The 15,688-nt window shown below is 42.4% G+C and overlaps 3 protein-coding genes across 4 annotated transcripts; all 3 read left to right on the top strand.

Annotated features, from left to right (window-relative positions):
• Positions 1-2,597: 2,597 nt before the first annotated feature.
• LOC124136838 lies at positions 2,598-9,714 on the top strand. 2 transcript variants are annotated; one of them, XM_046502885.2, is made up of 2 exons: positions 2,598-2,877; positions 8,548-9,714. In XM_046502885.2, exons 1-2 carry the CDS (start codon positions 2,847-2,849, stop codon positions 9,405-9,407), a joined length of 891 nt encoding a protein of 296 aa, XP_046358841.2. In that variant the 5' UTR covers positions 2,598-2,846; the 3' UTR covers positions 9,408-9,714. The 2 variants fall into 2 exon arrangements, with proteins under 2 accessions (XP_046358841.2, XP_046358840.2); XM_046502884.2 differs by having other exon boundaries at positions 2,598-2,883.
• A 210-nt stretch (positions 9,715-9,924) lies between these two features.
• On the top strand, positions 9,925-13,547 carry LOC124136839. The gene is made up of 2 exons (XM_046502886.2): positions 9,925-10,062; positions 11,121-13,547. Exons 1-2 carry the CDS (start codon positions 9,981-9,983, stop codon positions 12,095-12,097), a joined length of 1,059 nt encoding a protein of 352 aa, XP_046358842.2. The 5' UTR covers positions 9,925-9,980; the 3' UTR covers positions 12,098-13,547.
• Positions 13,548-13,815: 268 nt separating this feature from the next.
• LOC124136758 lies at positions 13,816-15,688 on the top strand. Its single transcript, XM_046502776.2, has 2 exons — positions 13,816-14,154; positions 14,717-15,688. Exon 2 carries the CDS (start codon positions 14,729-14,731, stop codon positions 15,548-15,550), a length of 822 nt encoding a protein of 273 aa, XP_046358732.2. The 5' UTR covers positions 13,816-14,154; positions 14,717-14,728; the 3' UTR covers positions 15,551-15,688.

Raw genomic sequence — 15,688 nt, 5'->3', positions numbered from 1 at the left:
AATGCCAAGTCGCATAGCATCTTCGCTTTCATTTTTTCAATTACCTTGTTACAAATGCTGACAAGGGAGATTCAAGTAATCGCCATATGTACATTAGTGTAGAAGTTGTAACCAAGGTAGAAACCTATCTTCTTGTCACTCGTGGCCAGTTGGATGAACAACGCGTTGTGCTTTGATAAATATATTTATGAATCTATCGTAAATGCATGTACTATTAAGTGAAAAAACAACATCAAATGTTTATTCGTAACAACGTGGTATGTGTCTAGTAGATAAATCTACCTTAATGTGGTTTAAACATATCTATGCTCCGATAAACCAGGATTAGCAAACAAGCCCATCATACGTGCAGCAATCCCGCCTCAGAACATATATAAAAGATCACAAACTTGGGTACAGAATGCATATTGTGAAGAATAACACATATGTAGAAACGTCTGTTGATAGGTTGTTACGGAGCTGAACGACAAACAACAAACAGATAAAAGTATTTACAATAGTTTGTCAAGATCTTTGTCTCGGAGTGCGAGCTGATTTATACCTACGATATGTGATTGCTGAAGCAGTTCCATGGATGAACATGGATTTGATGACAATAAAGATGACCAATGTCCAGCGTTACTGACCAGTGTTATCAGCCCTTTAGCCAAGTATTATTTAAGTCGATAACGATGTCGTTATATAACACCAGCATGCTGTCGTTCTCTGACTGTCTGACCGCCTCCGTGGTCTAGTGGTAGAGCGTCCGCCCGGAGAGCCAAACGACGTCAAACGATAGTTCTTGTTATTTTCCCTATCTGGCGCTGTCCGGAGTCAGTATCCTCTGTACATATGGGGTACTCATGTTAAACTGCGGATGGCATCTCAGTGAGATAACACTAAAAATCGGCATCAGTCCGGACTAGTACAAGCAGCCACACACACACACACACACACACACACACACACACACACACACACACACACACACACACACACACTCTCTCTCTCTCTCTCTCTCTCTCTCTCTCTCTCTAACACTAACACTAACACACACTAACACTACCACACACACACTAACACACACACACACACTAACACTAACACACACACTAACACTAACACACGCACACACACACACACTAACACACACACACACAGTGACACACACACTAACACACACACACTAACACACGCACACACACACACTAACACACACACTAACACACACACACTAACACTAACACACGCTAACACACACACACGCTAACACACACACACACGCTAACACACACACTAACACACACACACACGCTAACACACACACACACACACACACACACTAACACACACACACAAACACACACTAACATTAACACTAACACACACACACACTAACACTAACACACACACACTAACACTAACACACACGCTAACACACACACACACTAACACACACACACGCACGCACACACGCACACATGCACACACACGCACGCGCACACACACACACGCGCGCGCGCGCACACGCACACGCACACACGCACGCACACACACGTCGCTATATAAGTGCAATAATCTTGGACGCGATTTAAACACAATTTCACCTCACCTCACCTCACCTCACCTCACCTCACCTCACCTCTCTGACTGCCTGCACTCTAGTGACGACTGTGAGCACAGCCTGGGGATCGCTAAAGCTTCTGGGCCAGCGCGTGCTCACATGACCTTGTTTGGTTTTCCGTGGACAATTGTTTACTATGGCAACTTCTTATTCAATACCGTTTGATCTCGGGGCGCAAATATGTGAACTGTCGATAAATAAGAACAGATTCGGAAACAGCTAGCTGCCATAAGTACGTTTCACTCTGTACACACATCAATCCCGATTCCGTTATTTAACATTACCCTATTTTACACAATTCGAGAAATGTAAATGACCAGTTAGTTTTTAATTTACTGTAGTTTAATATGGTACACGTTTGAAATGTCAGGTATGCCACGTTGATATTTTGTTGGACTGCCAGTTGAACCTTATAAGTTTTCGTGAAAGGTTGCAATATTTATTCCAAAGGATTTTATATCATGATAAAATAGGACTTTCAAATCCCGACACTTTATTAGCTATGGCGTAAATTCATAGTTTTTGTTTCTCGGATGCGAAAGGTTACTTTATATGTTGCTGAACGCTAATGTCGTTATTTTAATATCTTTTAGTTTTTATTTATTGAATATTTTAACTGGTTTTTTTTGTATCCTCAGTGCTTTATATTAAAGGATTTCATAAATATATGTTCTGCCAAACTGTTTGTTTGAAACTAGGTCCGCCAACACATCCAAGACTTAAGGTGTTCCACAGTGTGATTAACCCGCACTTAGCATACACAATGTATGGAGGAAAATGCAAAAAAGACAAAAATTCTTGCAACCATATAGCGTTAATTGTAGAATTACGGACACATTTAAGTGATAACATCAATAACATGTGTAAAAAAGGTTACCTTTTTATTTCCATGGCAAACATGGAAGGCAACGCTGTGTCTGATCCGTGCGATTGCCATCCAGCAGTCGGGCAACAACAGAGCACATTATCACCGAAATGTCACATTGTCTTCGCCGATACAGCCCCGGTTAGCCCTCTGTATGCAGGGATCAAACACGACTGTTTACCGGTACAGTGTTTAAATTCCCCTACAATCTGCCAATGAACACCGATTTAGCCCGAGACAGGGACTGAGAAGCAATATGGCGACTTGCGAAAGACTCGCTGCCACAGGATGAAGTCATTGTGATACAACAAAAATATTCACGGAGTTAACGGCATCTGTGAAAATATATATAGCAGAGAGCAACCAACAGAGGCCGATATGGGGAACGGATCGGGCAAATCACATGGAGGTACAGGTAAATTACTTCAATTAAATTCAACTGCGAGTCAACTCGGCAACTAAAAGGCTGCACAGAGTGACCTCAGTCTGTCACTATGCATTCGCCCAACGTCAGTACCCAACTGTCTTGGCGGACTACTATAATTCTATGTGTGTATACTTACTGAATATTTTTACTTATATTTTAAATATATATCCTTCGTGTACATGTGACTTAACGAGTGCGATCCCTTCCTTATGTCAATAGCAGTAACATCGTCTCTCAATGACGTCCTGACTCACACACGATTTGCCCGTACATCGAGGACCCGTATACAGGCGATCACCTTTACTGGGCGGTTGATGCCTGACGCTTGGACTCAATACATCTTAATATAATGCTCAAATTAATATAAATATTTCCAATTATATTTACTGTATGTTATTAAAATAATTAAAAACAGAGTAATGTAAAACAATAAGGTGTCTCGTATTTGTTTTGTTCTGAAAACTAAAACCAACACAAATAAAATTGAATGGCTTGCTGTATCCATAAATCGAATATTTATCAGTGGAACCATGAGGTTCAGATGCATTTATTGTGCGTGCGTGCGTGCGTGCGTGCGTGTTTGTGGCTGCTTGCACTAGTCCGAACTAAAGCCGATTTTATAGTGGCAGCCCACTGAGATACGTATACCATGCCGCAGTTTAACTTCAATTCCCCACTCAGACACAGTATACTGACTACGAGCCGACCAGTCCTTGTTTAGTCCCTTAATGCCGAACGCCAGGCAGGGTAAGAACAAGTACGATTTTTTAACGTCTTTTGATGTGACGCGGTCAGGGATCGAACTCCCGAACTTCCACTCTCCGGGCAGACGCTCTACCACTAGAAAGGGGTCGATATTTATAAGATTTAACGTTTACACCTTTCGTGTCATGGAGAGACCGGCCTTTTGATATTTTGGGGCGTGGGCTGGGTTTTGTCTGTGAGACAGGGTATCCGTTCAGTCAGCACATAAACACCTTCATGTTTGTAACACTATGAACACACTATCAGAGCACCCAGAATGCCCAGGGAACTATTTTTGGGGGATAAAACCGGAGTTAAATTTTTTTTGTCAAATATTGGGAACGGATTATACATTACAGAACGCAACCAACACCACACCACAACACAACACAGCACAACACAGCACAACACAACACCGCACAACACAACACAACACAACACACACCAAACATCACCACAGCACCCACCACATCGTTAACACGACCTCTGATCAAAGCGAAACTGATGAAAAATGTGGCATCGGTACTTCATACACTCAGTCGGTTGAATGGCTGGAATCAGGCGCTAACGACGATCGGTGTTGATCAGAAAATTTATATTCTTCAACCGTTTTTGTCAAGTTACCCAGGAACTGACCGCGGGTTTTGATATATATTCACTCATCGCTTTAAGACATACAGGGGCGGTGGGATAGCCCAGTGGTTAAAGCGTTCGCTCGTCACGTCGAAGACCCGGGTTCGATTCCCCACATGGGAACCATGTATGAGGCCTCCGTCGTGATATTGCAGAAATATTGCTAAAAGCGACGTAAACCTATACTCACTCGCGTAAGACACAAGTTTCGGCAAATGATTATTATTATTTTATTTTTTTAAACTCTCCCATCTACCACAAAGAATACCAACGGTCTGTCCCTTCAAATTGAGACAACGTCATTATTTAAATGTCCCACAGAGCTAAAATGAAATAGCCCTTGCAACCTATAGTTCTGCAACACAAATCAATACCATGACGTCAAAACATTCCACAGACAGGCGTTTCAAGCGTTAGACGTGATGTCACACTCCATGTTAGATTACTGCCGAATGTCAAGCTCTGTTGAGACAAATGATACTATATTCTCTCAATCGTTGCTCGTAGAGTTGTCTGTCTACACTACTTGCTTTATAATGGCTCGCAACACAATATTTAGCAAATTTATTAAGTGAAAAAAAAGTATGTTATATTGCCTCCCGATCGTGTTGAAAAGGAAATCCTGTAACATTTGATTTGTTTTGAATAATGACCTAGCGTAGATTCCGTTCTGACTTTAATTGGTCAGTCCAAGTTTTCAAAGGAAACAACATTTGTTCAGAGGTCATTCCAGAGGTTTCAAAGGTGACAAGCTCTAATTGAGAAAAACGGACAGGCGCGGACGCAAGTATTTATAGGAAAGTACACATTACTTAACAATGGGTGTTGTGAGAAGGTAGTGGACAGAGGATTAGAACACAGCTTTGCACGTTCGGTTCACTTACTTCAGTCGAGTCGACCTTATGGCAGCTATGTGTTTTTGGTGTAGAGATATGTAACATTTAACATTTCAAAATTTACGCTTCGTTTTCGATTTAAACTGGGGCAGTCAAATCTACAAGCAATATAGTTCTAGAGATGGGGGGGGGGGGGGGGGGGGCAGGATTCTGACCAGGGAGGGGGGAAGAACTGACCTACGATATTCCTAACCTTCCAAGGAGAAACACAGGCCAAGAGAAGGTTTATGCTGATGCCCGGGGTCCCCGCGATTCACAAACAAGCTATGAAATACACAACGGATTGAGACACAGCTTCTTGATGAAATATAGAGTGAACTAATATCCTCGACGTTTTGCACACAAACACATTTACACGTCATTTAATACTATGTTAATCTGATATGTCAACACGATTATATATCGCAAGTCTAAAAGTTCCACGCAGAGCGTGTGATGTTCCTTCTCGGACGGATGGGGTAATGACTGACTACAGTTGGCGTCAGGAGTTTGTTAACGATTTTGCAATAGTGTTGAACGAGTTGCTTCCCTTGACAAGTTACAGAGTTTATCTGGGACGTTTTACCGACGATTTGTACCGTTGCTCAAGCATGAGATAGTGACTATCACAGGTCCTTCCGATAGCTGTGTGATATTAAAAACACCATAAACAGATTAAACAACAAATATATTTAGTAAGTGACCATAAATCGAAAGGACCCTTACACATTATATATTCTTGTTGAGGTGGAATAGGGTTTAAGTCTTTTCACTTATATAGCGACATGCATGCACGCCTGTGTGTGCTTTTACTTGTTAGGGCTTATGCCATTTTTTTAATGTTAGCCCTGAGATACCATTACACAGGTTCAGATGGGTACACCACTCAGGCGTGGTATTCTGTCTCCTAGCCGACCAGTCTTTGTTGATGACCAGTGATTCATTCATATAATCTTCACCGCCTGTTTGCCTTATAAGCACAATGGAATCTGCTTCGTCAGATAACCAAGAATGGTTATTCTCTGGCGTTGACGTGTTATACTTTGTCTCCTTATGTGGAGGGTAATGCAGACTAAGAGAACATACTGATTATTGATATCCAAACATACCACAGTCACTTCATGAAGAGCCATGATGTATGCTTTTCACCGCTGTTGGTTGCAGTCTGTTACCACTGGTACATTGTATTCACTTTAACATTGCATTATAGATCGTGTCCTTAAATAAATGATCATGTTAGCTTGCAAATATCAAAATAATGAACCATGACCAGTATTCCAGTTACATCACGACGTGTCAGCTTAATTCTGGAGGAGTGAGTGAGTGAGTTGGGTTAACGCCCGTATTCCAGTTGCTCGTTCTGTCATGACTTTGAAGAATACTGGATTCTGATTTGTTAAAATGAGGTACATAATAGAAGTGAGAAGAAATATTCATGACAATATATTGTTAACAAAGTAACCTTGGTGTGACACCATCTCCGACAACCACAGGGGGCACGGGTGGCCCAGTCGTCTAAGGCGCCACGATTCGCTGTGCAAAGTTGCGTCCTTTGGGCACGCCAGAAACCTATGATTGTGGGTTCGAATCCCGGTTCGCCCCGATTATGTTTCTAGGTTTTTAGCACCATACCCGTGCCTTAAGCCAAACACCCACTCACTCTTGCCGTCGTGATAGAGTGGAATCAAACCTACCGCGTTTTGGTATTTGAGGTCGCCTTACTGTGATTCGATACCTGAACTTTTAAAGTAGGTTCATCCTAACTTTACCAGCCATTGTAAGATTAGTAAGGTAACATCCTCTCGTGCACTGTGTTAGGTACCATATGAACTGTGAGCTGTATAGACATTTACATGTATTTCCATGCTGGTGAACACTACAGCATAACCCTACACAACAGCTTTGATGGGAGATATCAAATGCTGGTAATGACCTCAGATAATAATAATAATACGTATTGACCATCTCGTGGAAGGTCAGGCCTATACGTACTTAAGGATGCAGATTAGGGACAAACTCCAAAATGCCCATATCACGGAAAAACGTCGGGCAGAGTACAAAGAGAAAATCTGGAGTTCAGAGCTGTGCTCTTGCAATAAAGTTAAAGCCTCAAATACTTATACCGTACACGTCCTTTTATATTATTTTGGGGTTGTTGAAACAATAAATTCAGGGTATTGGCACCCTCACACGAAGAATCAGATAATAGATCCCACCACCCTCGCTCGTCTCTCAATCGCATATATGTACCAACCATTATGGGAGGACGTGGTTTAATTAACGTGGAGGCTCTTCATGATAGAACTGTTTTATGCACTTTCCCACACATTTATTTGTCTGATGATCCTCTTGTGAAGCATGTCAAGACTCATGATGAAAACAAGGCATTCCACAGTTTTCTTAAACGAGCCAAGGATGTGGGATATAATCTCATTGTTAGTGTTAATTTTGTTAATGGTTCTGACTGCTGGACGGTACAGAAATGAGTGTCAAACAAGTGAAGTGCCATATCAAATCGGCCCAGAGAGAGGCTATCTTAACGACCACTGCATCGAGTTTATGTGCAGTATGTTGAGAAGATCAGCAATCCCGCAGATTCCTCCGCTTGGATGAAGTCGTCTGGCCTGAAATGTGAAGCAGAAGGCTTTCTGTTTCCTGATCAGGACCAGTCGCTTCCCACTTGAAACCGTCAATGTGTGATTTTGCATCAAAATGTAAATATGAAATGTAGATTATGTAATGAATTTAATGAGACTGTCCAACATATTGTGAGTGGATGCCCAGCTTTGGCACACACACAGTATCTTAAGCGACATGATGGAGTGGCTCGATCATTTTATTACCGTCTTCGCCATGCTTGTGGTTTTGACACAGAGGTCCACCCATGGTACGAACCAGAATATGTAGAGGGCCTCATGGAAACTGATAAATACAAAAGTCTTTGGAATATGCCCGTATACAGCCTCAGACGTATCCAGGCCAACAAACCTGATCCTGTCCTTTTTGAAAAATCCAATAAACTCATTTATATCATAGAATTCTCTGTCCCTTTTGACACTAATGTGATTGACAAGATTGAGTAAAAATATGGCAAATATGCGGTCCCTACTTTCAAAATGTCACACTTGCATCCCAAGTACCAAGTTGAGTGCATTTATAATTTATAGTCCATTCACCAAGTGGATGCTCAGTGAGCACTCGATTTTTATTCTCGGTTCTGCCTCTGAAGCGCTAGATCTATTCACCTCTTGCTGTAGTATCCTTCTGTTCGTACAGATATGTTTCCCGGTTTGTCATTGTGCAGATAACATGTCAGCCATCGGGATGACTGTAGTTGATGCTTTAATTTACCTATAATTAGTTTCGAGTAAATATGCCACAGTTTGTGTTGCTGTTGTAGGGCTACCATGCGACCGCCGTCTGTGCAAGCTCAACGCAACTGCAGACGAAGTTATGGCAAGGCAACGGATCTTAGCCAGGAAGCTTGTTGAGCTTGCTGATGACCTTGACAAGCAGCAGAGGAAACTCCGAAAGGCGAAGGTTGGTCTCTCTGCCTCCAGTGCCGTGGGAGCAGCATTGGCCGCAACAGGATTTGGGTTGTCATTTGTCACATTTGGGGCTTCGCTTGTCCTGACGTCCATCGGGACAGGCATCTCTCTGGCAAGTACCGTTGGAACCGCGGCTACCAAAATCGCGGACAAGATCATCAAGCGGAAAAAGGTCGAGGAAACGAACGCATGCGTAAAGGCCTACACACAAGCTGTGCAACAGTTCGCTCCAGTTCTCGAGTTCTTCTGTGAAGGTCTCTCTTCTCGTGATGACAAAGCAAGGTTGAGACAGATCCTCACAGACTCTAGAGTGACGTCAAGCAATATCGGAATCATCGACGTAAAGTCTCCAGACAAGCTATGTGCTGCGTGTGCCAAAGGGCACCAGATCATGGCTACCACGTTACGTGTCCAGGAGCTGATGGCGGAGATCGAGGAAGATGCCAGTCTGGAGACACCAGGATTGAACGTCGCCAGCTGGACTGCAGGGGTTGTGTCCGACAAGTCGACGTTCGGGAAGGGGGCGTACAAGACGTTCAATGCTGGTGCCAAAGCTATCCATATCGGCGATGTGGCGCTGACAGGGGTTGGCATTATTCTTGACATCGGATCCATTATCTACAACAGTATCAAACTTCACAACAAGGAACCGTCCGAGGTAGCTCTGCTTATACGGGATTTGGCACTGGCTTTAGATTCGAACCTGGGGTAAACGGCTTTGTAAATGAAAATACCCACAATGTTAAATTTGCCCGGTGAAATTGTGGTTACAGGGGACAATGCGCGGGATACTAAGCCCTCCTGGCGAGATTGATATAATTATTTGAACCCCACTTGTCTGCTTATTCCATTACACACATCGATCTAGCAATTAATGGTCACCCCTATTACGCAGTGTCAAAGTTTAACAAAGGACACGAACTCAAACGGATTAACATGGACACCAGACCAGATATTATGTTTGTCGTTTAACAATGCTTTTTATGCGATGTTTGTATTATAGGATATCATTAAATGTAGAGCTGTTCATATTGGTTGAGTTATATGTTATAGTTTATTATTTATTATAAATTATTTATTTATTTTCTTCAACACACCCCTTTACTTTTTTAAGCATGCCTTATTCATGTTACAGTGAACAATTCAGTCGGGTCATCAGTTTTCATCACGTTTGCATTTAGGTTATCGCTTCCTTGGTTTTATTGATTGGAAAGTTGATCTTACAAAGAGAATTTGCTTCAGCCTTACTCGGGAAAGGTAGCTTGCTAACAACCAGGAAACGCCCATGTCATGTGTTACCGGGGTGGACAGCAACAAACATATTGATAACAGGCAGGGTGTTGGCTGGGAACACAGCGATTTATCTCGTAAGTAGTCATTTTGAAATAGTTTGTGCACACTTTTTACACTTAAGTTTGCAATGAATGTATTCCCAAACATACATACATTACATACTGCCATTTGAATTATACACATTCTGGTTTGATTACATAGCTTCCATGCAAGTGAACATTCTGAGACACACCAACCTGAAGACACCCCTGCTTAAATCACATGTTTGCACCACATTTAGTCTGAAGTGTCTTATACTGTATCAAATAGGACATGAAAAACACGAGTCCTGTGTTATTTACTGTTTGGAAATGTTGGTTGAAAGCGTGTGTTGGGTAATGTAGAGTTGGGAACGCTAGTTTGGTATGCTTCTGTTGGGTATGCTTGTGCTGGGGATATAGGTTGAAATATTTCACAAAGAGAGGTAAACGTGTGTAAGAATATATGGGGAAATGACATGAACACAGTGTGGCCCTGACTCGAGTTTCTCGGGGCCTTGTGTGGAACACGTTCACCATACATGGCTTGTCCAGGCCACGCGTCGTGTTTGTTTACTTTAGGGCGTAATGTCAGCCCATACTTGAAACCCTTCCTCGGTGTCACAAGCTATATAAACACACACGGGGAAGTTAGTTTGAAGCTACAACCCAGGACCATACTCCTTATATTAACTAGATGTGTTCATAGAATTGAAATAACACTATAAGGAAAGATATTTGAACAAATACACAGTCTTCACTTACTTTACTTCAGTGGATCTTTTTAAAATTTGCAAATTAAAACATACTACCAGTTAGTATGAAAACATTAAACAGATAAATACTTGTGCATACACGTGTTCTGAGTTTGTACTGTATGGGCTTACGCCGCTTTTAGCAATATTCCAGCAATATCACGGCGGGGACACCATAAATGGGCTTCACACATTGTACCCATGTCGGGAATCGAATCCGGTTGTCGGCGTGACGAGCAAACGCTTTAACCACTAGGCTACCCGACGCCCCCGTACATGTAGTATTCTTGGAAATACGCTTACATTACATGAATATATTAAGAAGCCGACTGACAAAGACGTGTGTAATTTCGTTGTCAGGCACAATGGCAAGCAAGCATGAGAAGTTGCAGAGGTTGTCAGATGCGTCTGATAACTGTTTGGAGAAGCTGGACGTAGTCGTGGGGAAGCTGTATGCCCTGGCGGACGAACTGGATGTACAGCAGAAGAAGATGGACATCGCAAAGATTAGCTTCGCAAGCTCTGGATTAGTTGGAGGGGGTCTCGCCATTGCAGGTTTCGGTCTATCCTTTGTCACATTTGGAGCGTCTCTGATCCTAACGGCTGTGGGAACAGGCATCGCTGTGGCTAGCGGTGCTGGGGGAATCGCTACAACAATTGCTGAGAAAATCGTTAAAAGTAACAGAGTCAAAGAAGCTAAGGAAGCGGTGCGAGAGTATTCCTCTGCCCTAGCAGACTTTGTGCTCGTTCTGGAAGTATTCAGTGACGCCTTGACACACGAAGAACAGACCCGGATGCTTGATATCCTGCAGTCATCCTCTATTGATGGAGCTTCATCTGAGGATCTATTCAGTGACGTGCAGGATAATTCCATGGCCATTGGTGCCTATATGAAAGCTCACAAAATTCTCAAAGCGGCCAAAATTGTTGATGCCACAGTTGGTGCTATAGAGATTGGGGCTAAAACAGGCCTCCACGCCAGTGCCAAGGCTGGCCAGGCGGCTGCTGATATCGGCGGAGAGGTGTTCACAGCTGGAAAGGAGGCATTCCGAGCTCTGGGCACTGCCGCGAAAGTCATCAAGGTGGGAGGGGTAGTCTTGTCAGGAGTTGGTGTCATCGTTGACGTCGGTGCTATTATATACTACGGCATCAAAATACGTAAACGTAAGCCATCCGAGATTGCACAAATGATTCGCAAAGTTGCCAGATCCTTGGAAGACAAGGATGAAGCACTGGAGCAAGAGGTCGCGTTTGAGAAAGATGAGGAGCGACTGTCCAGGGAGGTGGAGACCAAGATGGGCCTTGAAGGTCATGACGAGGTGAAGGTCGTGGAATAATGTCACTGAGTTGTATATCCCATCCAACGCCTTGTGCTGGTTTTGTGAAAGAACGTTGTGATTATTGTAGATAGTGAACATTAAATATTAAACCGAGTATGATTTGCATCATCTATTGCACAAGTATAATACATTCCTTATTTTTCACAAAGTATGCTGAAACAGGCGCTCTTTGTATTTGCTTCTTGTCTAACACCCACTACCAACTAAAATGCGCGTCAATGATGTAGCGTTGTTGTTCGGTATAAACTCAGTACAAAAGGTCCTTTTCAAAACTAGGTGCATGCTTGAAGTATTTGTAGTAAAATCCTTTAAGGGCTTGTTGCGGCAAGTTTGATCAAATTGATTGTTCATTGTTCTCTCAACAGCTGCCACAATCCAGTCTCTACTAAAATGTCGGGGTGAATGAAATACCACATGAGTTCAATATTTCTTCAACACAGCTAAGCCATTGACAAATCAGCTTTCACAAGATTAAATATAACTTGTGATAGCTTAGGGGGTTTACGTGGGTTATGTAATTTATGCCAAAAGCTGTCTTTTACTAACTTGTATATTGAATGGGACCCGTCCAAGTTCACCATATCTACAAAACTTCGGGGTTGATGTCGTCAGACCAGAAGCAATATTTACAACTTGTAAATGGATTCTGTCAATAGCTTCAGCTTTTTCATATCCCCATACTTGGGATCCATACAGTAGTATGGGAGTCACCATAACGTCGAATGCTTTAAATGGACAGTCAAAGGATAGATTGAGGTTTCTCGTTTTTTTGTGAGTAAACGAAACATTGTGCATTAGTTCCGTTCTGGAACACACTGACAATGAATCTACATAGCTGTTTCATAACGGCTTGCACCAATGTATAAACAGTTTGAGCAAAAAGTACCTTGACAGTTCTTTTGTACAACTTTCATGAAATGTTTTCATTCAATGCTTAATTAATTACACTTAAAAGTAATTTTAACAATATCTATTCGTGCTTCCATAAACACGTCGTAACTATTAGTGCAGTCATTATGCAAAAAGGTCAAGTGTTAAAAAACATTCATGCATTATCAACAAACGTTTAACATTGACTAGTTTTATCAATGTGAATTATGATTTGGGAATTATGATAAACTATGACTGATCTCTTGGAATTCTCTCAACATTGTGATATGTTTACCGCTATTGTATATCAGCGTTATCCATTACTTTTACAATTACCTAAACATAGGGATGATGTATGTCACTCACATCTATGTATCACTTCCTTTTTGCAAAAAGGTTTCCGATTTAATTTTAAAGTAAATCTTTGTATATGTTCCTCTTTGTACTGTCCTTCGACAAACAATGTAGACAATATAGATGTTGATATGTTCAAGTCACAACATGGCTTAACTATTGCCAGCGTCAGTCAGTTAGCCATACACACACACGCACAAACACGCACAGACACAGACACACACACACACACACACACACACACACACACACACACACACACACACACACACACACACACACACACACACACACACACGCACACGCACAGACACACACAGACACACACATACATACATACACACACGCACGCACAGACACACACAGACACACACATACATACACACACATACATACATACATACACACATACACACACACGCACACGCACACACACACGCACAGACACACACAGACACACACATATATACACACGCACACACACACTTCGGAAAAGTTTCATACTCGTCCTTGTGACAGGCATCTAAAACATGAAACGTGTGTTTGTTTTAAGATTGAGATAGATAAACTATTGTGTGACTAGAGGATTAATATGACCACAGTTCACACAGTCCGAAAGAGATTGGTGTGTACGAATTGTTATCCCTGCTATGACAACCGTCGTCACCGAGATATCCTGCGTGTACACACCAGGTGGGAAGACGATCAGACACCGGTGCACTAGCAGGGGGCGGCAGATGATATAGCGAGTTGAGTAGGAAATACGTCGTACTCAGAGGGGATATCTCCACCTTCAGCTGCATACATTCAAACCAAGTATACAACGACAGGTATGTGTACATTAGCTAATTGTCTTATTTCTAACAATACACTTCCGGGCAAAAGAAAGCATTCGCTTGAAAATTCACACTTCACTTTGCTCATAACTATGTACTGTAAATGTGGGACCCATGCTACTTGAGACTTCATGTACACGTCACGTGACGTGAGCTACTCATTGATATCATGCATGTAATATCGCCTAGGATAATATCCGTATGAAATACATCATCAAACAATCATTTCTTGTTTGTTTCATTTTAGCCACCAAACATGGGCTGGGTGTACACCTTCTTTTGCCCGCCATTGTATTTATGTAACTGTTAATAAAAACACATATCTCTATACGTGTCTGCTCTTTAGTTTATATGTATAATTATCATCATTATGATTGTAGTGTGATAGCATTAAGTTAAACTGAACGAAAATATGTATTATTTAATATAAGGCGAGTCGATTCATGTCAAATATTCTCTTGACAAAGGCTTATTGACAGATATCTAGGTATCTTGGCAGTCCAACATTGCTTTCAATACTAACGCGATATGTAATCTGCTGCTGTCCCACATACAGGTTACAGGGAACATGTCGGCCGCAGATAGTAAACTTGAGGAGCTTTCTGGGAAGACTGCCGAGTGCGTCGCCCGTCACGACCACGTGGTAGAGCAGTTGCTGGAACTGGCAGACGAGCTGGACAAGGAGGAACGGGAGGTGGACGTCGCCAAGATTGGCTTTGCCAGCACAGGAGCTGTGGGTGGCGGTCTGGCGTTACTTGGGTTCGGTCTGTCCTTCGTTACCTTTGGGACATCCCTTATCCTGACCGCAGTAGGGGCGGGTATATCCGCCGTCAGCGGAGTTGGGGGACTGGCAACAACTATCACTGAGAAGATCATGAGCAGCAATAAGCTTAAGGAGGCCAAGGCAGCGGTCCAGGCGTATTCAGATTCAATCAAATCGTTTTCACATGTTTTGGAATCGTTCTGTGAAATGCTTCCTGGTGAGGACCAAGACAAGATGTGGAAGTCTTTGAAACAAAACATTGAAATGGAAATGAAGATAAGCAGTGTTATTTCAGACAGTCGCAAACTTGTAGACACCATAGTCAATATCAAGAAGCTGATGACAGCGGCTGACAATGTCAAGGGAGTCGTGGAAGGGATACAAGGGGAGGGAACTGCTGCAGCTAAGGCCATAGGCGTAGGGGGAGATCTGGCTAAAGAAGGCGACGAAGCTTTTAAAGCTTTGAGTACTGGGGCTAAAGCTGTGCAAATAGGGGGCGTGGTCCTTGCGGGGGTAGGCGTGGTCATCGATATCGGTTCTATCATATACTATGGTATCAAAGTTCACAACAGAAAACCCTCCGACGTTGCTGAAGTCATACGAAAACTGGCGAAATCTATGAACTAGCATGTGTTCAATGTTGACTGACAATACCGAGCCATTACCGTAGTTACACCAATATTATACTTGTGTTGAACACGAACGGCTTTGTACATTGCAGTTGTTTAGAATAACATACCTGTAATAAACATGTATTGGAATTCA

Source organism: Haliotis rufescens, unplaced genomic scaffold, assembly GCF_023055435.1.
Source record: "Haliotis rufescens isolate VD_foot unplaced genomic scaffold, xgHalRufe1.0.p SCAF_31, whole genome shotgun sequence".
NCBI classification, from domain to species: Eukaryota; Metazoa; Mollusca; class Gastropoda; order Lepetellida; family Haliotidae; genus Haliotis; species Haliotis rufescens.
Note: the sequence above shows the minus strand (reverse complement) of the source record. Positions and strands in the feature narration are given on the sequence as shown.

Coding starts and splice junctions, on each gene's coding strand:
- LOC124136838 (XM_046502884.2), top strand. CDS start 2,847: ATGGGGAACGGATCGGGCAAATCACATGGAGGTACAG. Junction 2,884..8,547: donor CAAATCACATGGAGGTACAG/GTAAATTACTTC, acceptor TTGCTGTTGTAG/GGCTACCATGCGACCGCCGT.
- LOC124136839 (XM_046502886.2), top strand. CDS start 9,981: ATGTCATGTGTTACCGGGGTGGACAGCAACAAACATATTGATAACAGG. Junction 10,063..11,120: donor GGAACACAGCGATTTATCTC/GTAAGTAGTCAT, acceptor TTTCGTTGTCAG/GCACAATGGCAAGCAAGCAT.
- LOC124136758 (XM_046502776.2), top strand. CDS start 14,729: ATGTCGGCCGCAGATAGTAAACTTGAGGAGCTTTCTGGGAAGACTGCC.